Genomic DNA, 26438 nt, shown 5'->3' on the forward strand with positions numbered 1-26438 from the left:
CAAGTTTAACAATCCTCATTTCCTTCTCACCTTTGAAAATGTAGCTGTTAAAAAGACTTCCTTTAAGAAGAAAGGGGGTATTATGATTAGCATGTATAATGTAGGGGGTGGGGGAAAGGGGAGGGCTTTGCAACACAGAAAAGACAAGTAGTGATTCTACAATATCTTACTACGCTGACGGACAGTGACTGTAATGGGGTTTGTCCAGGGGACTTGGGGTAGGGGAGAGCCTAGTAAACATAATGTTCTTCAAAAAAAAAAATCACACACAGTCAGGCATCAGGAAGGCAGATGGACAGATAGACATACGCTTTCAAAATCGTACGCAGACCTTCAAATTTCATGCACACAGTCATACACACAAACCTAAAACTAGAAACACACATGCACAGGCAGGAAGACGGACGCACACATGGGTAGTCACCCTCAAAATCACAGGCACACAGAAATACAGTAGACATACACAGACAGAAGCGGCAGGCACACCGACACCCCCCCCCCCAAAAAAAAAGACTTCCTTTAAGATGATGTATTAAGGTTACACTAGCTGCTGAAATAAGTCAAATTATCTCTTAGGTTGAATCATACAAAATTATCATTTTTATAGGTCAAAACAAGTAGATATTGGCAATTTCATATGCTAATATAGTGGCCAACTAAGTATTTCCTTTCTCTATAAAGTCCAAAATGGATGTCCTGATCCATGGGTAGCTGTCTTCAAGCCATGGGTGATGACTCAGGGACCCGGGTTTCTTTCACCTTGTGGTTTGTATGTAACAAAGCTGGAGGGGAAGTGGAGGTGGGTGCGCTGAGTGCAGTGGGGGATTTTTATGGACCAGGCCTCCAAACAACTTCCATTCCATTGTCTAGAATTCAGTTATGTCACCACATCTAACTGTAAGGCTGAGGAATATAATATAGCTGTGTGCCTAGAAATAAGAGAAAATGGATTTGGTAAATGGCTGCCTGGTAGCTGCATAGAAGGTTCCTTAATCCCTCCCACTGACTTCTCCCTTAGAATACAGAACTGTTGGGTCTTCCTATTTTAAAGTAAACAGGTTTTGAGTAATAATACTTGACATTGTTCAGTGTACCAGCAATTTTTGCATAAATTATCTCATCTGAGTTTCCAAGAGTCCTGTAAGATAAAGAAAAAGTTATCATTTCCATCTTATAGATGAAGAAACTGAGGCTAAGGTGGCACAGGTTGATCTACCCAAGGACATGAAAAAGTGAGAGGTGAAGCCAGCTCATAATAGCAAGGATATTTCATGTAGTGCTTTTTGGCTTATGTAGCACTTGTATGTATGCTATTTTCTCTGGCCAATAGCACAGGGATCTTCCCATTCTGTCAGCTTGTGGCCTCTCCATCATGCCTAGCTGGTTATTAGAATGTTGCTGGCCCAGCAGATTATAGGATATAAATAGGTGCATTTGTTGTCTGACCAGTTATTTTCCTGGAATCAGACACATTTACGCCCGCTAAAGACCAAGGCTTCTCTGCTTCTTGGCTCAGATTTGGAAGGCCGGAGTATTGAGGTCCCAAGAACTCACGTGATGGCTTCCCCAACACTTCTATCGCACAGCACAGCTTTCCAGGTACCAAATTGCGAAAGCTCAAAGGATGTTGGAGAGTAGCTTTAGGGTGGGGATTTGAGGTGCAATGGATGCACCTATACTTAGAACTTCCTTATCTGCCACAGACAGGGTAGGTCTCTGCTGCTGTTTGTTTTCTACTTCCTCAGTGCATGTTTCTTGGGGCTGATTGTGATGATCTCTTTCATAAGTTCCAACTCCACTTTCCAGCTTTCGTCTTCCTAATTCCCTTATTTCTCATCTTCTATTGAGGTCTCTACCGTCGCTTCCCTGCATTACCCTTCCTCAGGCAAGACTTAAATGGCATGACTTCATCAAGGTTGGTGTTCACTTTGTGAACTCTCTGAAGGCAGCAGTTATTGCATCTTCTGCTTCCTTGAGTTCTCCAGGCTAATAGACAAGTGCCTGGCCCACAGTAGGTGTCCCCGAATGCTTTTGTGGACCAAGAATGCTGTAAAAATCTACCTTAGTCTTCAGAGATAAAGACCTCAGAATTTAAAGCAAAATAAACAGCATGTTATTCTTTAAAAAATAAGATTTTTAAATTATGATCATTTCAAAGCAGATGAAAAAATAAAAAACAATACAATGAACACCCATATACTTACCACCAGTTACTTCAGCAAGATTCCAGTGATCTTCAGGCTATTAAGAAAATGCTCCAACATAGAGTAGCTTGCACTTTCCAGATTCATGAAACACTAGCGTTAGAGGCATTCTTAATGATCTGAATAGCTTTGACTGAGTTACTTAACCACCACTGTGTATATTTCATGTGTAAAATGGGTATAATGTTAGACAGGGTTGTTAGAATACAAATTAATGGCACCCAATGTAGTATATGCTCAGTTAATTTATCATTTTAGGCTTATCACTTCATACTTTTCAATAAATAAGACCATGATTAAGAACCATGGAAATAATGAAGGGCTGTGCTTAAAATTGTGTAAGCTGTTTGCATGAGCCTGTGGTGGACAGTCACCTTCTTATCACTGATTTAGTTACAGTCTATCTTATTTTTTCAAAGATGCTTTTTATGCTGTTTCCTATGTTGCATGCTGCTTCAAATCTGGTGTTCTGAGATTGGAGCTCTGGACAGAAGACAGCTCAGGCAAGGCCTTCATAAGCATACAGAGAACACAGAGACAGTGTAGAATAGTTTAAACTAGAAAATATAAATTTCATTTTTGAAGGGAAGGGGGTGAAGAATATTTTTTGAGAATCAAAAATTTAAGACTATTTTGTAGCCCAGTCACAGAAATTCATCAAATATACATACCATATAAATATTAGGTATATGAAATTCACCTGGATTTCCCATTTCAGATTGTTTCAATTGGACAAGTGCTTCACTTTAGCACAAAGAACCAAAAACTACCTTTTCATTAGTATTTTCAACAGTTAAGACTTTAAATACTTAAGAAGCTAATAGCTGTGTTCAACTAGGTCTTCTCCAGGCTATAGACTACCCAAAATGATTATAAGCTTAATTAACATTCTCAAACTCTATCTTAAGATAGAAAATTTTGACTACATAGCCTTCACAGGTCTATAGACCACTCTCATTAAAAGCTATTAAAAATAAAAATCTGTTACATCCCAAATCAAGGATGTGTCTCGGGTGCTACTGGGTGATGCAAAATGACAACATTCTCCTGGGAGCAAAATAACTAGTTTTATTACATAATTTTAATATCTAGGGATGGCCACATCTACATCATGTAGAATTTACTTCAAGCCAATATCTAAATTTGAAACATACTAACATCTCTGAAAGTCTGTATTATCTCATTTTCCACAAATCACTGTTAGGTGAAGCTGAGCTTTATCTCCAATTGACAAATGAAGAACTGAAGTTCAGAGGGGCTGAGGACTCACCCATGGTTACAGAAAAAGAGGTAGAACTCAAATCTATCATTTTATGGCATACACAGAGATGCAAGACCTAACAGTCCTAACAAACTTGTGGTTACAGCAGTGAGCCAAGATACTATTCACAAATTAACAATAGCTTAGAAACTAAGTTCTCTCTTTGGCGTTCTATGTTCTGGTTTATACCTCACTCCTCCTGACCCCCCCATCCCCCACTTTTTGGCTCATCTTCTTCTCCCTTTACTCCCCCATTCTTTACTATAAATCCTTTAGTATTACCTTTTTAAAAAAAAGCTCACTTTACATTACTTTACAAACAATCAGGGTCTAGACTAATAATTACTGTTTTACCTTTCAGAATTTTGAACAAGTACCTATAAGTCAGGGACACAAGTTTTTTTTTTGGTAGAGATACTGAAGTTTTGCTCACCTAACTAAAATTTTTTGAACACAAAATATGGTTTTATTTCAATACATACTAGAGGCAGGCAGATAGAAGAAAAGGAGAAAACTGAAAGTTCAAAAGGCAAGAAACATTTAAGAGAGGTTCTTAAATTGGTCCATCTAATCGCTGCCTTCCAATGGGCTGTTTTGAATTGATGATTCACAACTCTTTTCAGCCATTAATTATCAAAACAATAACCCCCATATGCTAGATTAAATATAGGAAGGGCTGAAGATTCTCTATCTTAAACACAGAGATCACAGAACTGCCTTAAAATACAAAGAAAATATTTTTATTTGTATAACAAAGACTCTAAGAAATGATGACATAATAAAGTAAGCAGAGCTGATGTCAAGACACAAACAGGTTTGAAAGCTTTTGATGATTAATCATTCTGTTTCATCCAACCCCCCTCAACCATTTTAGAGAGCTTCTCTGGCATATTCCTGACTGAATCTTTAGGCAAGATGTGAAATTCAGGTGATTCAATTATGGCTTCCTTCCATTAGTCCTCATTATCTTTCTTTTTTTTCTTTTTCTTCTTTTTTTCTGGATTCTGAAAATAACCAACAAGAATGCTTTTGAAAGAGCTGTAAGTGCACGGGTGAGTAACAACAACTTTTCCTTATAAAAAGCAAAGCAGACTTCTATTTCCCTTCAAAAAAAATTGGAAGGAAAGATTAAAATCTAAAAACCACTTCCATTAAAGTAATCTGTGGCACATCTTATATTCTTCCCCTTACTACTACTACTAAAAGCAAATCCATTCTGTAGTAAGATTCCAGTTTTGAGAAATGGCTTTTTATAACATGAATACAACAATGTCACTTTATTTTTACCTCCCCATCAATGAAAACCATTTTTTAAAACTGCCTGCTCATTTCTGATACATAGAATGGAATAAAATCAGAGACCCTGTACATGCCAATCAAGTATTAGTGATTACGACACCTACAGGAATTGCTGTGCTGGTACATGGTTCTTCCTCAGAAAGTGGTTCTTCCTTAATGTGTTTCTTCTTGTCCTTTTTCTTCTTCTTCACAGATACTGCCTCTTCTTCTACCACTACCACTCCTTCCGCCTCTTCTTCCTCCTCTTCGGCAGCTTCTTCAACTGAATAGTTAAGAATTAAGACACAATTAACACTCAATCAAACCTCACTTTCCCAAAAACCTAAGACTCAAAAGTTTTTCACATCTTTCTGGGCAACTATCCAATGTTTTTGTATACTTTTTAAATTAGAAGGTCCTTCAAGTACCTACCTAATCCAATATGACTAACTTTACAAACAAAATAAAGCTCAATGAGAAGCAAATCTCTCATGATCAGTAGCTATGTAGAGAAATTAGGATTAAAACTGATTACCTAATCTCCAAATCCAATGTTTCTTTTGAGAATAGTCAATTATATTGGAATTGAGAGTTTGTGCTATGGAGTTAGGAGACCTGGGCTAAAACCTGCTTTGACTCAGATTAAGTCATTTAACCTCTAAGCTTCATTTCCTCATCTGTAACATTTAGTAATATCTATCTCAGATTGTTACTACAATTTAACAAGGTAACACACAATGCTTGGCACATTAGAATGAGAACTCAACAGGTAGCTAGCTTTAGAAATTAATTCATTAAATACTTATACCCTAGTATTCAAATGTTGCTAATGGGATTGCCTTATTGTTTAATAAGGAAATAGAAGCATAGAAGTTAAGTAACTTTTTGTTTTCTTCATCCAGGGCAGAGGCCCACATTTGCTGATCTGACCACTTCTGATCACTAAGGTGTTTACAACCAAAATTTAAACAAGCTATTGTTTAATGTCTACTCTGTGGTAGGCAATCAATATAGGTGCAGCAAATAAGAGGGGGGAGTACTCTCACCAACTTTACAAAACAGCCTAGTTCACTGGAGAGCACCTACTAAATATTTTACTGATGGCAGCCTACCCAGTATGTTATTATTCTAGTCCATTCCATTAAGAGAAGCAATGAAGAAAACCACTGCTGCATCAACTTTGTTCTTAACTATAAAACAAAAAAAGTTCAGCAAAGAGTTTAGAAACCACAAACCTTTTCTTCTTTTAAACTGATTCTCAAAATCGTTCAAGTGGGAGGACTAAAGCTTTAGTACATTTAGTATAATACGTAATTCCACATATTCAAAGAAATGCTTCTTATATTCTTCTACGAAGTCTGCTAAATTTAACAATACCCTAACTATTCCCAGAGAACATGATGGCTTATTTAAATACCATTAGCTTTCAATATAGGTGGTTTCACAATAAAGGTGAATGGCATATACTATCCCAAGACTTATGATATTTTCTTAAGGAATAAAAATACAAAAGACATTTAAAAAATTCAAATTAAAAAAAATAAAATCAAACTAACCTTTAATTTTAACCCTGGATTTTTTGGCCTTCTTTTCAACAATTTCATCCTCTTTATCTACTTGTTCTATCTTGCGTTTTTTAGAACAGGTTGGCAGTGTGGAGTCACCAGAAGGATCGTAAGTCTTCACCTCACTGAAAGAGCCAATGAATTTTAGAAAATCTCTACAAGTATCTGTAACTAAAATAATTCTAAAGAGAGCTGAAGGAAATGACATTCATTTTAGTGGCTTTGGAGCAGTTTACAGAAACAAATAGCTCCCAAAAGGTAGAAAGGTATGGATATTTTCCAGGCAGGTCAATCACACTTCAAGAACACTGGCGAGCTAAATTATGATTAGGTAATCAATGTAGTCACTATGGTACAGAAAAACATTCAATTAGCATGGGAAAAAATGGAGAAAATCTCTCTACATCAAATGATTACTTGATGAAGTAAAAACTGAACCAAGTCTAGAACACTGTAATTCATTGAAAACCAAACCACTGAACTCAAGTTTAATACAGATTTCCCATCACAAGATCCCGAGAGAGAGGAACAAAAGGGGATACATATGAAGATACCGTAAAACCTAACCTTTGCTTTTGTTCTAACATAGCAGAAAGAAAAAAATTGATCTGAGTGCTTATAAGGTGAACTAAATCTCATAATTGGTACTTTAAGCCATATATTTAAAAGCATAAGCATAATGGCATGAGAATATTAAAAAATTATCAAAACAACCTAAAGGATATTCTATTTTTTAAGCTGACTTGTAGACTCAGGGCTGTTTAACTTTGGTAATTTAAAAACATGTATTTTATCAACTATACTTCAATTAAAAAAATAAATGAAAAAATTATTTTAAAAATCCACGTTAACAAATTACTTTAAAAATTACATTGTCCTTGTAGAAAGTGCTCATAACTGAATACATCTGGTTTCCTTCCAGAATGTAATAAAGGAAAACAATTTTTCTGAATGTATATATTAAAAAAAATACATAAACATGTATTTATGAGATGTGATTGTACACTGTACCTCTACCTACTTAGAGCGTAAGATTTTACTATTACAACTCCTAATTGATTACTAGAGTCCTAAGTAGAATTTATGGGTCAATGACTAAAAATGTTTTTAGAGTTCTTTATATATACTGTCAAGGTGCTTCCCAGAAAAGCCATACATACATTCCACTTCCATCATCATACCCTCACCACTACTGAGCATTACCTCAAATAATAAAGCACTTCTCCCCATACTTATCTTTCATTAATTTCACGGTGTAGTTTAAGAAATGTTTCTCTGTGGATTAACTCTGAATGGACATTCTTTTGATAAATGGTATGCTATACAGGAACTATGAATGACAAATATTTATAATCATTATCTGGAAATGAGTAAGCTATATATTAACAAAGAAAAAAGCCAAAACAAATAAGCCACATATATATTTACAACACTGAAAAATATGTGTATGATCAAAACTAGAAATGAATATGAAAGAATAAGTAGCAAAAAAATCAGGGGGATACTGAGGTGCTTAAATTTATTATCTATCTGTTTTATTTTTTTTGTTTTTCAGATGCTTAAATTTAAAACTACTGTCAACAACTACATTTAAATAAACAGAATTGTTCGTCCATTTTCCCACAATGTACTCACCTTTTATGTTCATATTTTTCTGTTTTTGCTAATGCCTTTCCTGTTCCACTTATTTTCATTATCTAAGAAAAAAGAAAAATTATCAATAATTTTCTAAAGAATAGTCTCTTTATAATATATACTCTAGGATATCAATTCTTGGTAAATATAAAGGACACTGTTAACAGCAAGCACAGAAAGAATATATTAGACAAACTAAAATGTATCATAAAATAAATAAAACCGTTTAGCAAGTGAAACAGGCTAAGTACATAAACTACTCATAGTTTATTAATAGGTAACTGTTACAATAGGCAGGATGTGGTTCTTACCCCTCTATGTTCCAAGGTCCTCAACCTGGCCTCTAATTTTGCTCTGTTCTCAACTCCCATTGCAGAACTGGAATCTTCACCAAAAGCATCATATCGGATAGCTAGAACAGTTTTGGCAGCCAGCATTCGAGAAATCTAGGAGAGCTTGAAGTTAGAAACACTCCAACATACTCCAAGTTGAGATACAAAAATCCTTTCAATGATTTATTCATGAAAAAACTACAGCAAACCATCAAATCTATCATTCACTCTAGGATTTTTTAAAATCATAAATCACCGAAGTATGAATCATACAATTCAACCACCCACCTTACATTTGAATCTTTGCCACAATATAATGGCTGATAATACATAACCACCATCATTTGGGGGGATGAAAAGATCTTGTAGTAGTTTGTGTCTAAAGCCCAAACTATTCTTCAAATGACTTCTTTTAGTTTTTATTCAGTGACATTAGTTCTACATTAGGAGACAGATCATCCAGAAAAAGTACAGCCCCTACACTTCAAGCATTTTAGTATTTTCCTGAACTTTTTTCTCCCATCACTCTGTTCTGAATTTAATAAAACTTCAGTTTCTGTAAAATTAGGTGTCCTACAAAAAAACTTTAAAGTATTTAATTCAATTAAGCCTCAGATTCCTCATCTATAAGAGACACCTACATTTCACAGGGCTAATAAAAAAATTCACTGAAGTCCTATAGTGTTTTAGCACAGTGCATGCATGTGCTATTATTTTTTAGAATTCATAAATTTGGATGCTAAGTTGGTTTCCTGCCACACAGAAAACTTTTGATGTACATTCTATCCCATCCTTTATCAACAGGTGGATTATAGAATATAGAGTGGAAGAAAATGGCTTTAAAAGGACCAATAACACTTTCTTCTAATTGTTTTTTACCATGTACAAAAGTGCCTTTTACTTAAAAAATTCATCATTCTCTATTTAAAGAGAAAGAAGTAACAGAAAGATATATTGCATATTAAGGAGCAGGAAGAAAATGGTTGTTAAAAAATAAAAAAGCCCACCTCAGGAAAGGAGTAACTCACCTTCCCTTTGTGTTTGGGACTTGTCTGGCCTACAAGTGAAGCATGATAAATGAGACCATACTTTGGGGTATCTCGCCTAGACTTGAGGGCTCGGAAGAGTGCCTTTTCTGCTCCAAGAATCTGAACTGTGGAAGCTGCATGTTTGGCCAAATTCAAGAGAGAACCTTAAGAAGAAAAAAAAAAAGTTACAAGGAATGTACTTCCAAGTATTTGAAAGTTCCATATGTTAAACACAAGATCGCTCGTCTAACTCAACCAGAGTAAATGAAAATCTGATGTAAACAGACTCTATGATCTGGAATTCCCTAAACATCCTGATGCCTTAGTGCTTGTGATTCATCCATTAGCACCACAAGCAGAGGTTTGAATGAATGTCTATGACAAACTGAAGGTTAAGCTTTACAGTTCAATTTTACTTATTTACCTGAGATGCTATTACTATGCTACATTCTATTAGCATACCACAGGAAATAGAAATACAAACATATATTGACAGATACTTGCAACCTAGCCCTTATTTTCCTGAAATCTTGCATATGATTCTACTTCAGATATGAAAAAAATATATACAAATAAATGGAGACCCACTAGGACATCTCAGAGGTAAAACTATGATAAAAATTTCTCACACTTTATTTACCTTTGTTAAGATATGGATAAGGAGATTTGTTTTTAAGTACACTAATCAGGATCAACAGTTGCTTTGATTTGTTGCACAGGTATTATCAGAACCTGCCCCTCAAACATTAATGTAACTAGATACATGTTTAAAATTCAACACATACTTGTGCTAATCCCTGTATCTCTTACTGTGACAAGTTTAGCTAAATCTATGAAATTTTGGATGTAAACAAAACCATCCCAATTGATCCCAACCTTATTTTAGCTGCAGCTGAGAGTATTTCAATGGCATATTTGTCTGATTAATGATGTAGCTAAAAGAGCTATTCTAGTTTAAACATTTAGATGTAGATGTTACATTAAGATCTTCTGTGATGGATTAAAATGACTCCAATAATATAAAACAGTAAACTATTTGCAAGTATTCAATTATACAGTATTTCTTGCAGCGTATCTTCTTTATAATATCACCATACACATGTATTAAATTTTATTATAAATCACTTATTCAATATATTTTTCGATGTCAAATACATTAAAACAGCATATTCAAGAGTAAAACACTCAATCAAAGGTATGTATCAACTGCAGTGATTTCTTAAAACTATTCCATTTTTAATCTGAGCTTTCAATATTATGAAGTATTAACTGATTTCACCCTGCTACATTCATGATTATTCTAATTAACCATAACAAACTTCTGACAATGGGCCACAAGTGTCTCAGAAGAGGTAGTGACTAAAGATGCCTTCATTATCCAAAAGAAAATCAGGCATACAGATAAAAATCATCACTGAACACTTGGTCCTTGTCCTTAACTATATGCTTACTATATTTACTATGTCCACAAATAAATCTTCTACTTACTATCTAAAATTTAGTAACTGTAGTTTAAAGATTTTAAAAGAACCCTAGCTAGAAAAACACTTCTAAATATCCACGTTTATGAATTTCATTGAAATCATCACCTGCATGAGCAATAAGCCGTGCTCCAACTAATTCTCCAACCATGACTGTAACATTGGGTGCAATGGCCATCATTCTATTTTGTAGATATTCATAGAGCTGGGTTCTGTATTCTGAGATTTCAATCACCTAGAATAAGGAACAAAATGAGTAAGTCATAAGTGACTTAAGAGTTAAAACAGTGTAAAATTCACATGATCTAAAACACTGGAGTCCTAAGTTATCACAGAGCAGCTGTGTATCCCTGGGAAAACAAATGATTCCTTACTTCAGTTTCCTATAAAAGATCTGCTTTTTAGTGAAGATTTTATTATATAATGTATTAAGCAACCTAATAGACTGCCTAAAAATGTTAGTCAACATTACTATTATTAAAAAAAAAAAAAAACACAAAACTCCAAGGGCTAAACATTTATGTCACCTTCTCTTTGATTCTTGTATAGCTATCTCCAAATGAGTGGGGTGGGGGAATCACCCCAGTCTATGAACATATAAAAGTTAGAATTAAATAACTCAAGCTATACTTCACTGCCTCAATGGATTTATAATTCATTATGCAGACAATGATAACAATACAAATAAATTAGTGCTCTTTTAACTTCATTTTAGTATTTATTTCCTTTCTATATAAATCAAGATGGCATCAGATGAGGTAGTGACTGAACACCCTCATATTCATTTATCAGGTGAACAATAAGTTTAAAAATCATCATTGCCATCAGAAAATTATTATTACAGAGCTGGTACCACACAACTAGTTTCTCTATGTGCCGAGTTTACCTGAGTGCAGAGATGTAGAATGTTGCAAATATCTTCTTCTGAAACCTCTGTTCCCATAGATATCTCTGCAGCTGCTTTCACTTCTGCTTCAACTTCCTCTGGTAGTATTTCAGAAAGTTTGGCTGAGGCATAATTCTTCCTATCGCCTATGGAATGTTTGCAGAGGATGAAGGAGAATCACTCTTCAACACATTATATAAAATCCACCAAATAGTCAAAAGAAAAAGTAGAGATAAGCCAATGAAAAGGGTGCCTAAACAAAACAGAAAGCGAACAAGTTTGACCTAGTAATTCTCCCTATGTAAAGGCTTAATTTGAGATAAAAATCCCCACCACCTCCCTCTAAAATAAATTATGTATATAAATATAAAATTAGAATAACAAAATACCCCACAAAATAGGAGAAATCATATTGTGATAGACAATTTACCACAGTATAGCTTCACCTATACTGAAACGAGGGTCATGAACTCTTGGGGTGGTAGTATGGTAACATAGTATGAGCCAACTAACACGTATTTATTAACAATCCTCAGGTTCCTCTACTAGTAACATCACTATACCATTAGTATATAATGTAAACATTAACAGTATAGACAACATTACTTTCAGTATTAATTAATATTAATACTTTTGGAATATCCCAAGTCTATGGTTGCCCACGTCAATGGCAAATCCACCATTCACCTATGTAAGTTGTAAAAAACTCCAGGGAGTTTAAGAAAAAAAAAAAAAGACCATTACTCATGTTTTAGGATGCAAATAAATTGTTATTGTCAATGCCTTAGAGGATAAAGTTACTCACCAACTTTCTGTAAACACTTGCAGTAAGTCAAATTATCTGAAATAATTTTTCCTAATTCAGGAAAATGCCAGCCATACCATTCTCTACACCGCATAATGTAGTTGTTTAGTTCTTTATCTAAGTCATCTAACAAGGCTGCAGGAGATAAAAAAGAAAATAGGAATTTAAAAGGGATTTTTAAAAATTGTGGTAAAATATATGTAACATTTACAATTTTAACCATTTTCAAGTTGTACAGTGGCATCAAGTACATTCACAACGTGCAACCATCACCCCTAGGCATTTCCAGAACTCTTTCATTATTCCAAAATAAAATTCTGTATCCATTAACTCCCCATCCCCACCCCAGGCAATCTCTTCTATTTTCTGTCTTTTAAGAATTTACCTTTTCTAGGAACCTCATAAGCAAAATCATACAATATTTGTCTTTTTTGTGAGGCTTATTTCACTTAGGATGTTTTCAAAATTAATCCATGTTGTACCATGTATCAGAATGTCATTCCGTTTTAAGGAATACAATATTCCATTACATGTATGTATCACATTTTGGTTATCCACTCTTCTATAAATGGGCATCTGGATTGTCTCCACCTTTTGTCTTTTGTGAATAATGCTACTATAAGCACAGATGTATAAGCATTTGAGTACCTACTTTCAAGTCTTTTGGGAATATACCTACAAATGCAATTGCTGTTTAAAGGATTAAAATTGGAAATTGCTAAGACTTTGATGTTTCTAAACATTACTTAATGACATGGGAAAATAACCTATTATAAAGTCGAGTGAAAAAAGCCAAACAACACAATGCAGATCCCACTTATGATTTTTTTATGGAAAAAGAAAAATTTATCACTTTATTAATAGTATAATTCACATTATCTCCAACTAGTAAAGTTATGGGTAGTTTTTCCTTTTTCTAATCTGCATTTTCCAATTTATTGACTTACTGAAAGTTCTAACTGATCTCCTTTCTCTTCCTCAACAGACAGAATTATAAGAGTTAGTTGTGATAGTAGGAAAAAGGCATGGGAAAGAAACAGATTAGACCTCACATGTACTGTACTTACAAATTGCCTGAACAATCATTGTGTCCACTTTATCAGCGCTAAATTTCAATCTATACCGGGATAAGCTGGGGGAAAACAACAAATTACTAAAATAGTATCTGGGAGCAGCATTTAATAAGCATCTTAAAAAACCTTTCTTACCCAGATCCCCCTCCCTCAGAACTACATTATTTTACTTTTCTACACAGGAAAATCAGTTGAACAAGAATGTAATATGCAAGATCAGGAAACTACATATTTAAAAGGAAAATACATCTGGTCCCGCTATAACCCACATTTTTTTTTTTTTTGTAGATAATTATTTTTTATTGAAGGGTAGTTGACACACAGTATTACATTAGTTTCAGGTGTACAACACAGTGATTCAACATTTATATACATGATAATTCTAGGTACCAGCTATCACCATACCAAGTTGTTACCATATTTTGACTATATTCCTTATGCTATACATTACATCCCGGTTACTTATTTATTTTACAATTGGAAGTGTGTACTTTTTTTTTTTTTTTTTTTTGGTGAGGGCATCTTTCATATTTATTGATCAAATGGTTGTTAACAACAATAAAATTCTGTATAGGGGAGTCAATGCTCAATGCACAATCATTAATCCACCCCAAGCCTAATTTTCATCAGTCTCCAATCTTCTGAAGCATAACGAACAAGTTCTTACATGGAGAACAAATTCTTACATATTGAATAAGTTACATGGTGAGCAGTACAAGGGCAGTCATCACAGAAACTTTTGGTTTTGCTCATGCATTATGAACTATAAACAGTCAGTTCAAATATGAATACTCATTTGATTTTTATACTTGATTTATATGTGGATACATTTCTCTCTTTATTATTATTATTTTTAATAAAATGCTGAAGTGGTAGGTAGATACAAGATAAAGGTAGAAAACATAGTTTAGTGTTGTAAGAGAGCAAATGTAGATGATCAGGTGTGTGCCTGTAGACTATGTGTTAATCCAAGCTAGACAAGGGCAATAAAACATCCACGTATGCAGAAGATTTCTCTCAGAACAGGGGGGGTGAGGTTCTAAGCCTCACCTCTGTTGATCCCCAATTTCTCACCTGATGGCCCCCCTGCGACTGTGCCTGTCTTAGGTTGTTTAACCCACATTTCTTAATGGAAGATTAATGGAATAATGCTGGGTAGTGCAAGTCGTATTGGTTCATGCATGATTTTTTCAGCAGACTAATGCTTTATGCCAGCAGGTAAGAGTAAGTGTAGCAATTAACACCTAAAAACAGAAAGCTGTGAACAAATACTGTGTACGAGGTTTACTTGATCTTGGCACTATTAACATCATGGGCCTGATAATTTTTTACTGAGGGGGTTATTCTGTGCATTGTAAGGTGTTCAGTAACAGCTCCGGGCTCTATGCATTATATATTAGTAGCAGACTTCACACCCCGCCCCAAGTTGTAGAAACCAAGAATGTCTCCAGAAATTGCCAAATGTCCTCTAATAGACATCTGACAGCCCTTGACTGAGAACCACTGCTGTACACAATGCCAACTAATCACAAATTTGGATCTTGACTCAATTTAGCTATTCTCTCTTAGAAATGCTTATAACACAGTTCTTCCTGAGGTTTGTGCATTATTCTCATTTCTGTAATTTAGCAATTTTAACCCTTTCATCAATCTATCCTTTTTATTTTGATTCAAAAGTACAGACTCTTGCTTACTGTATGTAGTATTCCTTTACATACATTTAACATATTTATTAAACACACATTCAATTTAATGTAAATTTAAATAAATTATTTACTAATTTAGGGGTACTGTTTTTGCTAGTACTCTGGTTACAAAGTTGCATGGGTTTTGGGCAGTCTAGCCCTTAATTCGATTTTTCTTTACAAACCCTGCAATTTCACAGAATGCCAAGCTTTTTCAGGAACACATTAAATCAGAGTATAACAGTAAAGTCTGTTCTAAGGACCTCTGGTTAAACATGATGTGTTCTCTTTGGGTTTTTTTTTTTTTTACTCAGTAAGAATCAGAGTACTGAGTAAAATAAGGAACACAGATACACACAAAGCAGGAGACCATAGCAGATGAGGACATTTTAGGAAATGGAGGGGTAGCAAGTGGTTTCTAAGAGATAAGAGTAAAGAAAGAAGAGAAAGCCTAGGAACTGTGGGATAAAACACTAGAGGGTATAGAATGCCTATGATGAGGACTGCCTGGGTTCAAATCTGGGCTTCATTATTTACCAGCTGTACTGACTTTGGGCACGAGTTTTCTCATCTGTAAAATGAGAATACGACTACATACCCTCAAACTACCTTCCCCATGAGATTGTTATGAGGACTAAATTAATATTTGTACCAGCTTAGAACAATGCTATGTAATTGTTTATTAAGTAAAAATAAGCCAGCTTTATTCTCCAGTAAATCTCACCTGTGTGCCAATCCAAGACACATAGCTGCCATTTCACGTGGTTCTACCCCAGGGATTAATCCATCCATTTGTGAGCGGATTCCTCTCATAAGTTCATTAACAACAGGACTGTGGATACAACTGAGATTCAACTTTTCCTATAAGAATAAGAACATCTGTATTAAATAAAGGAATAAAAGTTCTCTTGAAATCATTTAAATATTAAAATAGCATTGATTTAAGTATACAGATTTCTCAGTTTCATAACAGTTCCTAGTATATTTGTGGAAGAATATGAGTAACACTGTTGGTGGAAGGATAAGCTTCCTGAAAGACAGCTTTTCTACATGAATCAAAAATTATTTAGCTTTTTAAAAATTATAAAGGTAATTAAGACAGATTTTAAATTAATGTAGCAGCACTACAGAGAAGGCAACTGAATGAAAAGCTAAAGTTCTGAGCCTTAGGCCTATTACATATAAGTAACTGTTAGCATCCTTCAAATACTTCCAAATATATACAGGTTAATGCAGACACCCATACATTACACAAATTCACTGAATACACACATACGTAAATCTTCATAAGTACAGTTTAAGTTTTCACTCATTCCACAAAACAAGAACAAATTTTGTTCCACACACCTTCATTTTTTACTTTGCAGTAGACTTGCTAGCTCCCTCATACAAATCTATAATTCTAGTTCATCAAATGTAAAAAGTGACAGGCATGCAAAATTATATGTATTGTACCAAATGTTTAGGAAACAAATATTTAGTATGTATGAGTGATAGCATAAGATTTTTAAACAGAGAAACTGGAAAGAAAAAAAAAATAACCATAAAACCCAGCATTCAGCAATTTGCTCTTCTGCATGCCTTTCTATGCTTATTATGCTAAAATTATTTTTAACAGAAAAATATAAACTAAGACTTGTGGGCACTTTAAAGTATAGAGATACAGACTGACATGATAGAAAAAGTGCATTACCTGGTAAGGTTAGAAATAATCTGTTCAACTGAACTTACTAAATTCGCAATCCTGGCTTAAAAAGAACCCTCAAGTATTTAGCACTTTCCTACCTAAAAAGACCTACAACATAATGTATAATCCTTACTTCAGGATTCAGAGATATTCATGATCTACTAAAGTTTTCTAAAAGCCAGATACACGAAAAGAGAAATGTCATAACCCCATTTACGTTGAAAGAAAAAACATGTGGCTAAACATAAATATGGCAGGATATACATAAAGTGTCAATAGATGACCTCTGAGTGGCAGGGTTAAGGCTAACTTATACCATTTTTTGATATAATTCTAGTTTCTACAATGAACAGGCATTACTTAAATATTCCCATATTGGAAAGGACTTATGTCATCTAGGAAAAAAGATCAAGTACAAGAACTTATGACAACTCATTACAAAGGCTAGGCTTGGTAGCTATACAGTATAGTGAGCTCTGATTAGCAGGCATGACAGAACTTTACCTTTATGACCCCTCCTAGTTTGGCATCAGCTACAGCCAAGGGTTCATGGGCTTCTTTTACTATTTTCTTCAGAACTTTTTTCAGTTGCTTATTGATTTTGCCTTCCATCAAAGCTGTGAATGCTTTACAGGAAAAAGAAAAACAAAGAGTTAACTATTACATTTTTAACTGTTAGGCTTAAGATCTCTTTTAAACTTAAAAACTAACACAAAACACTTCCTTTCCAACAGGGTTGAGTTTTCACTTCTGAAATGACATAACATAAAAATGTTTTACAAGTTATACATTTCACAATCTCATTTGATCTGCCTACCCTCATTTCCACTCTAGAACCAGTTATACTAGATTCAGCATTACTTTCCCTGTCCTATGAATCTTTTGAAACTCAGAGCTAGCAATCATAAAACGTTAGAAATGTTAACAATATTTTGAAATGACATTCCTTTCCTATGTCATTACAGACAGATGGGCCTGATGTTCTGGACTGTGAAATAATCTAAAATCCTGCCGAGCTGGTAAAAAAGGAGTGTATTTATTAGAAGGTTCTGCTGCAGTGTAAGCCCAAATGAAAGGAGGCCTAGGCCTTATCTTTGCTAATCCATCAGGCCTCTGCTTGTAAACCTCCAGGGATGGAGAACTAATGAAGGCAGCCTATTTAATTTTGGGGCTGCTTTCATTTTAGCAAGTTCCAAATATGCAGCTTCATAACTCACATTCCTTAGACCTACACTTAGATCTGGACCCACATGGACTAACACTTCTTAGGATATCTGTCTGGATTTTGGCTGAGTTTAAATTATGCCTGACAGGAAGAAAGTTGTCACAATTTCTAAGGCCGAGCAGTTGGTGCTTCATGAGCCAGTTACTTGCTCTTCTCTCCTGATCACATCTTCATCTATTTGAATTGTAAGCTCATTTCGTCCAGGAAGATGAAAGGTTAAGACAAAAAACATCTGGCTGCCACACAGTTTGTTCTTACAGAGGTCTCTCTATGCTCTAAGAAGCTAAGATTCAAGTTATCTTGTTGTGTTCTAACCTTTCACATACTGTACAACACTGACTTCTTCTAATCTACCTTTCTAACGAGTTGTATTCTTTCAAGTTTTTAATCTTTCATAATTAAAAAATTTAATTCAACTTCCTACTTCTAGTTTCAGTCCTTTATATACATACTTTTAGACTTTAATCTAGTGTTCTCTTTTAAAGTTTACTAAAAGTAAACATTTCTACTCCAGATCTATTCTAATACTTATAAAACATTTACCTTCCCTTTACCAAAAAGCCTGTAAATTACTCTTCATGAGTATTTTTAAGAGATGGTATACAGAGATGATGAAAGAATTAAGGGGAAGTTGGGTCTTTCCTCTATTTCTCTTCTCTACTGGCCTCTTTTTCAGCATCCCCTAGTAGTCTTCCAACCATCCAAATGTAGGCTGGCCCAAATTTTACTTAGTTATTTGAAAGATACGCAACTTGAAAAAAAATTTGATCAAGAGTAAAAATAAAAATAAAGCTCTCGGTGCAACCAGACTTTCTTAGGCTACGGAGTTTTAAATGTATATTCTGACATCTACAACCAGTCAGTTTTGGTTCAGTCATGCCAAAACTGCCTTATAACACAGTGTGAAGTGTGTTCCCAGGAAGGATTCGGCTCTCTTAATAATAATGTGATTTTCAACTTTCTGGCACATGTGTATGGAAATAGGCATTGTTAGGTTTCTACGGCCAGATTCTTCAGAGAGCTCCTACTTTCATTCATTTAACCAAAAAGTATTTATGTGCTATAATATAGGGATTTGACAGTAAAGAACAACATAGTCTCTGCCTTCCTGGAACTTAGATTAGGGGTTTTACTAGGATGTCATTTTTTAAAGGACTCCCAAAAGCTCAGTAGAGAAATGAGATACCTCTCCAGCCTCAGATTAACCATCTGTAAAACAGTGATACCATCTACTTCACAGGACAGCCTCACAGATTATGTAACAATTTTAAAGTGATGAGTTTACTATCTGACAATCACCACGTGATCAATATATTAGCTACTAATGGTAAAAACCTGCTTTGGTTTGGGTTACAGGTTGGATGTATCCATTCAACTGCTTAATCAGGACTGTCAGAAATATCCCAAAAAGATTAGAGAGATCATATGCAAAAAGGAATTACAAAAAAGCCATTTAGAATCTGGGCTACAGCAATTTACAACTCCAGGAGAAGCTATTCAACTCAGCTTGAATATTCAACTCCCACAGTTGGATAACAGCTTACATAACCTTGCTTGGGATTTTACCAAAATTCTACTCATAATCTTAAAGCTGCATTGAACAGAACTGTCTTTTAAAAAATTCTCCAGGCAAAAATGACCACAGTTGTGCATTTCGGCTCTATGTGTCTTTAATTACTAGGTACTGATGAAACAGCCCTAGAACTATTTTTGAAAACGTAAAGACTGGCCCTATTGTTGGATCTTCCTTCAGCTTACCCCTCTGCCAAGGCCGCGGTGGCCCATTAATATATGCTAGCATATTTAGTTAGTTTCCTAATTTTCACAAGAGAACTATATACCCTTCTCTTATGCCTGATGAACAAAATTATTTGAGTCTGTCAAATTCAAATTCTTAACTAATTTTAAGCCATATTCTTCTTTTATGGCCCTTTAGTTTCAAATTAAACCACAAAGTAGTGGCCGATTTGATAAAGAATTTAAGTAAATGAAAAATTCATGATTTAGGGTTCTATATTTGGTCCTCTTGTTTTCCCTAACATAAAAAAAAAACAAAACAACCTTTTAAGACCAAATGCCTACTGAAGCTAAGTCTATTTAACAATAAATTGTATTACTGGATGTCTGCTGTCCCATCATAAGAACTAGCTGAAAGATATGAGTCATCCATACTTCTAAATCACTAAAAATCATGCTCCCTGTAGGGAACTCCTATGCCTCTCTATAGTTTTCATATTAAACATACATACACACAACCTCTACTAGTTTTCTTGAAGCTTTGAACAATACTGTGTTTTTCTGAACTAAAAAATGTGTACTGCTGGAGAGATGCTTTATTATTTCAACAGTGAACCCTGGATTAAAGTTACCAGAAAGCTGTGTACTTGACCACATTACCTTGGTCCCTTGTAGAACAGCTTTTACTGAATTGTGCTTCAGTTATGCTGTTGGTTTCCACAGGGAGATCAACTTAACCACTTCTCACCTCTCATCACATGGGTGGGGGGAGGGGGAAACCAGCCCTATGGTGAAAAAAGCTAACTCAATGTTGTCTCAGTGGTAGTGACGAATTTGAGTTAGATCACTTAAATTCAGTTCAAAAAAGAATGCATCATTGACAACATTGAATAAGGTTAACTCAGGCAACTGAAGCAAACAATCTTTTAATGAGGATAACAAATTGCCAAGACTAAGAAACAAAAAAATCTAGTATTTAGTATTTGACTTTACCTGCTAATGCTTCTGCTGTATCCTGAAATTTCTCAAAATGTTTTAGCTTTACTCTGGAGAGGAAAAAAAAAAACGTTATGGGGATACACTGATTTGGCAAAAGCCACATGTTTAGGAGGGACACAATGGACTGTTTCCAAAGCATACACCAATAAAAGAAACTTCCCTGTCATTGGGTATCAGGGTGCAAAGTTATTCTTAAAATGACCAGTTTTGCTAAATGTTAGGCTAGTAACATCTGGACTGTTACAGAAAGGTTGTAGGGTTTGAAGGTAACTTAGAACCAACAACAAAAAGTTTGCTATCACAGCTAAACCACAGGAAATATGCTGAAGCTTCAACATAACCTCTGCTGCTTAAAGTTGGACACAGATGACTTTACTATACAGCACAGAACTGTCCTAAGGTATGAATCCTTCCTATGTCAGAAACCTCATGACACTGACTTGTCCATCAAGTACAAATGCCATTAAAAAATACCTTGTCAGATCTGACTCCTGTTACCCTTATTTTACCCCCAACTCCCTCTCCATACACTTTGGTGCACACTATCATTTTCTATCAAACACACAGTTAATTCATCATTGTCTCAGTGGTAGTGACGAATATTTGAGTTACATCACTTAGACTCAGTTCCAACAAGAATACATCATTGACAATGAATCAGGTAACTCAGCCAAATGAAGTATACAGTGCTTAAAAAAGAAAACCAGTGTTCTACTGTGTCTAAAATAGTGCTATCATAAGCAAGGTTTTCTCTCCTGGTCAAGGAATACATACACACCAACCTTAAATGTTAACTACTTAATTCACAGTTTCAAGATTGACTTACATTTTATTTGCTTTCTCTGGAGTTTCAAATTCTTTCCACAAACTGTCGACCTCTTGAAGTTTCTTCTCATTTAAAACCTGTAATAAATAAATAATTTTCTTTAAATAGCATAGCTTGGGCATTTATAACTACACTCTCAAGCACAACTGAATATGTATGAGGGTGGCAGAAACTATTTTTTCTCTCTGAAATAATGAACCAGTTATCTTTCCCATCATAAATTTTTGGTCAAATTAATATCTCAAGTTGCCTGTTTCATAGCTGAAAGTAATTCAGATTTAGGTGGAGTCTTTGTTGAAAACTTTCTGGGTTTTTTTGGTATCATTAATGTACAATTACATGAACAACATTATGGTTACTAGACTCCCCCCATTATCAAGTCCCCACCACATACCCCATTATAGTCACTGTCCATCAATGTAGTAAGATGCTATAGAATCACTACTTGTCTTCTCTGTTATACTGCCTTCCCCGTGCCCCCATTACATTGTGCGTGCTAATCACAATGCCCCCTCTCCCCTCTCATCCCTCCCTTCCCACCCATCCTCCCCAGTCCCTTTCCCTTTGGTAACTGTTAGTCCATTCTTGGATATATGTATACTGGGGTATAATACAAAATGTACTCCTTACTGTGAATTGAGATTTTAAAAAAAGTTTGAAAAAACTTCTTAAGGCATTCTCATTAAAACATGAATTTTATGCAACCAGTATAACTTTATACCCCAGCATCTTGAAAGATTATGGGAAGCTAACAATCTTGCACTGTATACCTACATTTATCTATATACATGTATATCTACAACTCACATGCCACAATGGTCCTTTTAAAGTGTAAAATACCTCTGGTATTTTCACAAAATTGTGCAACCATCAGTAATTCCAAAAGATTTTGTATGTCTATTTTATTCATAAAGAATAACTGTTAACTACAAATGTGTAAGTAAATCAACCTTTCACAATTTAACAATTTTGAACAGTAACTTGCAGAAAAATAACATTAAAAACCGCAACAGAATACTTAAGATTTGTTCTTATGGAACAGAATACTTTTGATTAGTAGAAATCAGTTCGTGAAGAGATACAGTTGGATATTTTAGGACCTGGGTCTAGAAACCATACAATTCTAAGCCCCTCCCCCCGTAGCATCCAGTTCAGGACAGGACACAGGGCGCAATTTATATGAAATTCATCCACAGACACTAATTGGAAATATGACAGACCATGTTGGCTAAGAGAATTTGGGGGCACATGCATAATTTAGAAGATCACAAGAAGGTGGGGGAAAGCTTTTCGAAAGCCCTTTAAAGGCTTTTTAAAATTGCTAATGTTGCAATTACAGACAACTCCAATGGGAGTAAAAAATATGCTAAGCGTTTATTTTTTCGTTATTATTTCCTCTCTTAAAAATAAGTACTTAATGTAACAAGTACAAGTAGTGTATTTTCAAATGTCAGAAGAGAAACTTGCGAATAAAGTGAAAAACCACCAAATCAACATTTTGGCACGCACCTTTCCAGACTTTCTACATCCACATCGCATACAGCTTTTTGATTCACAAAAATCATGCTGAAAAACACATTTTATCTCATTTCTTGCCTTATCAGCCTATACAGGAAAATTTTTTTAGTTGTTATATTTGGGGAGCTCAGAGGAGTGCCTGGCACGTGGACAGCCCTTAATTAACCCCTTTCCTACCATCTTAATAGCATCCAACTACACGAATGTCGCACTTGTTCAATTATTTCCGTGCTGATGAACTTGTAATTTAACTTCAAACTTCTCCTATTAAAACAACCAACTCTCAAACTGTCACCAGCCCAGCTTTCTCTCCTAGGCCTCAAACCTTAAATGACGAATGCCATTCCCACGTCTAACAGACACTGCAAGTTTTCACACAGCTCAACTTGGAATTTTTTAGTATTTCCCTCCCACCAAAACACTCCCCAACAATCCTGCTTCTCGTCTCTTCCCTAACATCACGCACCCACTTATTTAAACTAAAAACCCAGTCTTCAATCCATCAGCCAATCGTTTAGTTACATTGAAAATTTCTCCCGACATGTTTCCCTCCACACCAACCTTAAACCAAGCAATTTTCTTGTCCAGATTAATGCAAAAAACATCCTTGCTTCTTTTCGACAATTGTCCCCTATAATCTACTCTTCACACAGCAAAGCAACTTTTATAAAAGACAAAATTAGGTCAAATCATTCTGCTTAAAACCTTTAATTCTTCAAAACATTCAGAATAAAATCCAAACTCTTTATTATAACCTGTAAGGTTCTGAGAGCTAATTCTAATGCTCCTGATCTCTAACAAGGCCATATACTTACTTTATCCTGTAATCCAGACTCCGGCCAACGAAACGGTGGGGCCACGTGTTCACCGAAACACGCGTCTCAGAGGCCCAAAGTCTTTCCCTTCCTTCCAGAACAGGTGGACATAAAAGGAACCCACGATATTCTGAGGAGTCCTGTCTCCCCGTAATCCTTACCCCTCCTCGCCTGCCCAACACCCGCCTTCCCCCTTCAATAGCTCCATCTCCCACCTACCTTAAAGATGGCGTAGCCGACGGACGTTTCAAACAGCACCAACATGGTGAGGCGGTGTCCGGGCGCTCTGCACGGCCCGCCGTGAGTTCTTATAAGAGTGAAAAAGCTCCGCAAGGCCCCCGCAGGCCAAGCACAAAAGCTCAAGCCTTTCTGCAAAGAGACACACCACGTTGCCTAAACGTTCCACAGCCGACAGCGGGGTGAAAGAGCGTACGCGCTTCTCCTCCTCCAAGGCTTCTGGGAGATGACGTCACTTCCTAAGATGAAGCGCAATTTAGAGCCCTCGCTTCCGGTTCCCGCTACAGGAGGCAGAGGGGAAGGTGGGGGTGGGGCGGGGTACAAATGACGGAAATATCGCGAGATTTCTCAGGGCACGAAGCGCTTTTGCGCAGCTCACCTGCCGCGGAAATTCAAAGGGGAAGGGCTTGGCTTTTTACTAGCATGTTTTAAACTCACATATATACAATATTTTACCTTGAGAAAACGCGGAGCTGTCTCGTCTGTCTCAAGCATCTGGAATTTGGGGTATGCTAAGACGCTAGATTTTACTCCCCGGATGTAAGTGTCTTGAAGTGAGGTACTTAGACAACATGACTGTCACCGTACAAGCACCCCTGGCTGTGCTCTTCTCTCTGACCAAACTGATTTTTAGCACAGATATCTTTAAAATATATGTAGGTCTCTCCCATTTTTGCTACAACAACTCTACGGTATGAATTTAGACTTTATGTCCTTGCTTGTGTGATTTGCTTTGCTGGGACTTTTCAATTTCAGTGCCTCACTTAAATACATTAATTATTTCACAAGTCTGGCTTACAATAGGAGTAAAATTTCCTTCCTCTCTTCTCAGGCCTAGCAAATTGCCTGTAAACATTAAGTGGCGGGGAATCTTAGGTTGATCATAACCATAAGATCCAGTGAAGTCAGGGAGGCAAGAGAAATCAAAATGTCTTAATTGTGGGGGAGGGGGTGGAGGAAGTGGAAGCACCATGTCTGTGTAAAGTGTTATATAGCACGGCAGTATTTTGTCCAGTCTCCTTACAGAAGTGGCATCTGTTAGAGCAGTCCCTATCTTGTACTTAATTGTATCCATATAGGGCTTCACTGTTGTGCTAAGCATGAGACAGAATCTTAAGTAATTCTTAAACTTTAATGAATGAATTTTTGCAAGAGGATACAATTATTTTCCTCCCATCTAAAGCCTACATCTTTTACCCAAAGGGAAATGAAACCACTTTTCAATGAAAAACCTCTTTTCAGTGTGGCATCTCCTAGACGTTGTCTTTATACATTTTTACTTAACATAATTATCTCAGTGATACATTAGTCAGGGGTTCAGAGTTGACTGTGATTTTGGATTGGATCTTGGCCAAACATAGTAATTGTCTGAAAATTCCCTGTTGCAAGAAAAAGGGGATAACATATTTCATTAAACAAAGTACTAGGTCAAGGGGAGTTAGCACAAAGGAGCATGAGGAGGAGAACAGGAGAGTGTAGATAACCCAGAAAAAGGCATATAATTTTAGTAGTGGCTTAACATGGTGAAATGACAGAGATAAGAGCCATGGTTTCCCCACCACCCTCCCAACCCCATCCAGTTCCAGCTAGAACATAAGCTTCATGAAAGTTTATTGCTGGATGCCCAGTACTAGGCTAGCGTCTGGCACATGCTAGGGACTCCATAAAATGAACAGTGAGTGAGTAAATGAAGACTGGAATGAATAATGGGAATAAATTACTTTAAGGTGCTAGTAGAGGCTCCAGGTATTTTTTGAGGACTACTGATTAACTGGTATTAGCAAAAGTTCCTTTTGCTTAGAGGAGTGTGCATTGTAACAGGAAGGAAATGTTTTGGATCATTCATGTAGTTCATGTTGTGAACATCTTTCATGTAGTCAACATTATTTGAATGTCTACTTTCTGACAGGTATTCTTACAGGATATAGTGAACAAAATATGGAAAAACCTCCATACTTCATGGAACTTCTATTTTAGTAGCATAAATAAATATCTAGTATATTGATAATACTAGATGTTGCAGAGAAAAATAAAGCAGCATAGGGGAATAAGATGTTCCAGGATGGTTAGCAAAGGCCTCATTGAGAAAGTGACTTTAGGGAGCCAGCCTGAAGATATTTAGAAGAAAAGTATTCAGGCAAAGAGAACAGCGTATTCAAAG

At 35.7% G+C, this 26438-nt stretch overlaps 1 protein-coding gene and 4 non-coding genes across 6 annotated transcripts; all 5 read right to left on the reverse strand.

The window, feature by feature from the left end:
- Positions 1–4183: 4183 nt before the first annotated feature.
- On the reverse strand, positions 4184–24507 carry NOP58 (NOP58 ribonucleoprotein). Of its 2 annotated transcripts, none has more exons than XM_036927994.2 (15): positions 24260–24507; positions 21708–21784; positions 20876–20928; positions 17425–17546; positions 15958–16094; positions 13543–13607; positions 12476–12610; positions 11671–11816; positions 10893–11019; positions 9304–9467; positions 8255–8389; positions 7944–8005; positions 6300–6433; positions 4869–5026; positions 4184–4469 (listed from the first exon to the last, which is right to left on the reverse strand). In XM_036927994.2, the coding sequence occupies exons 1-15, from the start codon at positions 24302–24304 to the stop codon at positions 4419–4421; spliced, it is 1611 nt and encodes a 536-aa protein (XP_036783889.2). In that variant the 5' UTR covers positions 24305–24507; the 3' UTR covers positions 4184–4418. The 2 variants fall into 2 exon arrangements, with proteins under 2 accessions (XP_036783889.2, XP_036783890.2); XM_036927995.2 differs by lacking the exon at positions 24260–24507 and adding an exon at positions 20543–20667.
- LOC118933630 (small nucleolar RNA SNORD11) lies at positions 10642–10725 on the reverse strand. The gene has a single exon (XR_005033197.2). It is a non-coding gene; the product is annotated as a small nucleolar RNA SNORD11 (small nucleolar RNA).
- Positions 11526–11611, reverse strand: LOC118933631 (small nucleolar RNA SNORD11B). The gene has a single exon (XR_005033198.1). It is a non-coding gene; the product is annotated as a small nucleolar RNA SNORD11B (small nucleolar RNA).
- Positions 20687–20773, reverse strand: LOC118933628 (small nucleolar RNA SNORD70). Its single transcript, XR_005033195.1, has one exon. It is a non-coding gene; the product is annotated as a small nucleolar RNA SNORD70 (small nucleolar RNA).
- LOC118933629 (small nucleolar RNA SNORD70) lies at positions 21453–21541 on the reverse strand. Its single transcript, XR_005033196.1, has one exon. It is a non-coding gene; the product is annotated as a small nucleolar RNA SNORD70 (small nucleolar RNA).
- Positions 24508–26438: the final 1931 nt, after the last annotated feature.

Source organism: Manis pentadactyla, chromosome 6 (assembly GCF_030020395.1).
Source record: "Manis pentadactyla isolate mManPen7 chromosome 6, mManPen7.hap1, whole genome shotgun sequence".
Lineage (NCBI taxonomy): Eukaryota > Metazoa > Chordata > Mammalia > Pholidota > Manidae > Manis > Manis pentadactyla.

Bases quoted from the DNA above. Each gene is read 5' to 3' on its own strand.
- NOP58 (XM_036927994.2), bottom strand. From the start codon at position 24,304: ATGTTGGTGCTGTTTGAAACGTCCGTCGGCTACGCCATCTTTAAG. The intron at 12,611-13,542 runs GTAAGTACAGTA...TATCTCCTGCAG, and splicing joins AATGATTGTTCAGGCAATTT to CCTTGTTAGATGACTTAGAT. The intron at 8,390-9,303 runs GTGAGTTACTCC...AAGCTCTCCTAG, and splicing joins GTCCCAAACACAAAGGGAAG to ATTTCTCGAATGCTGGCTGC.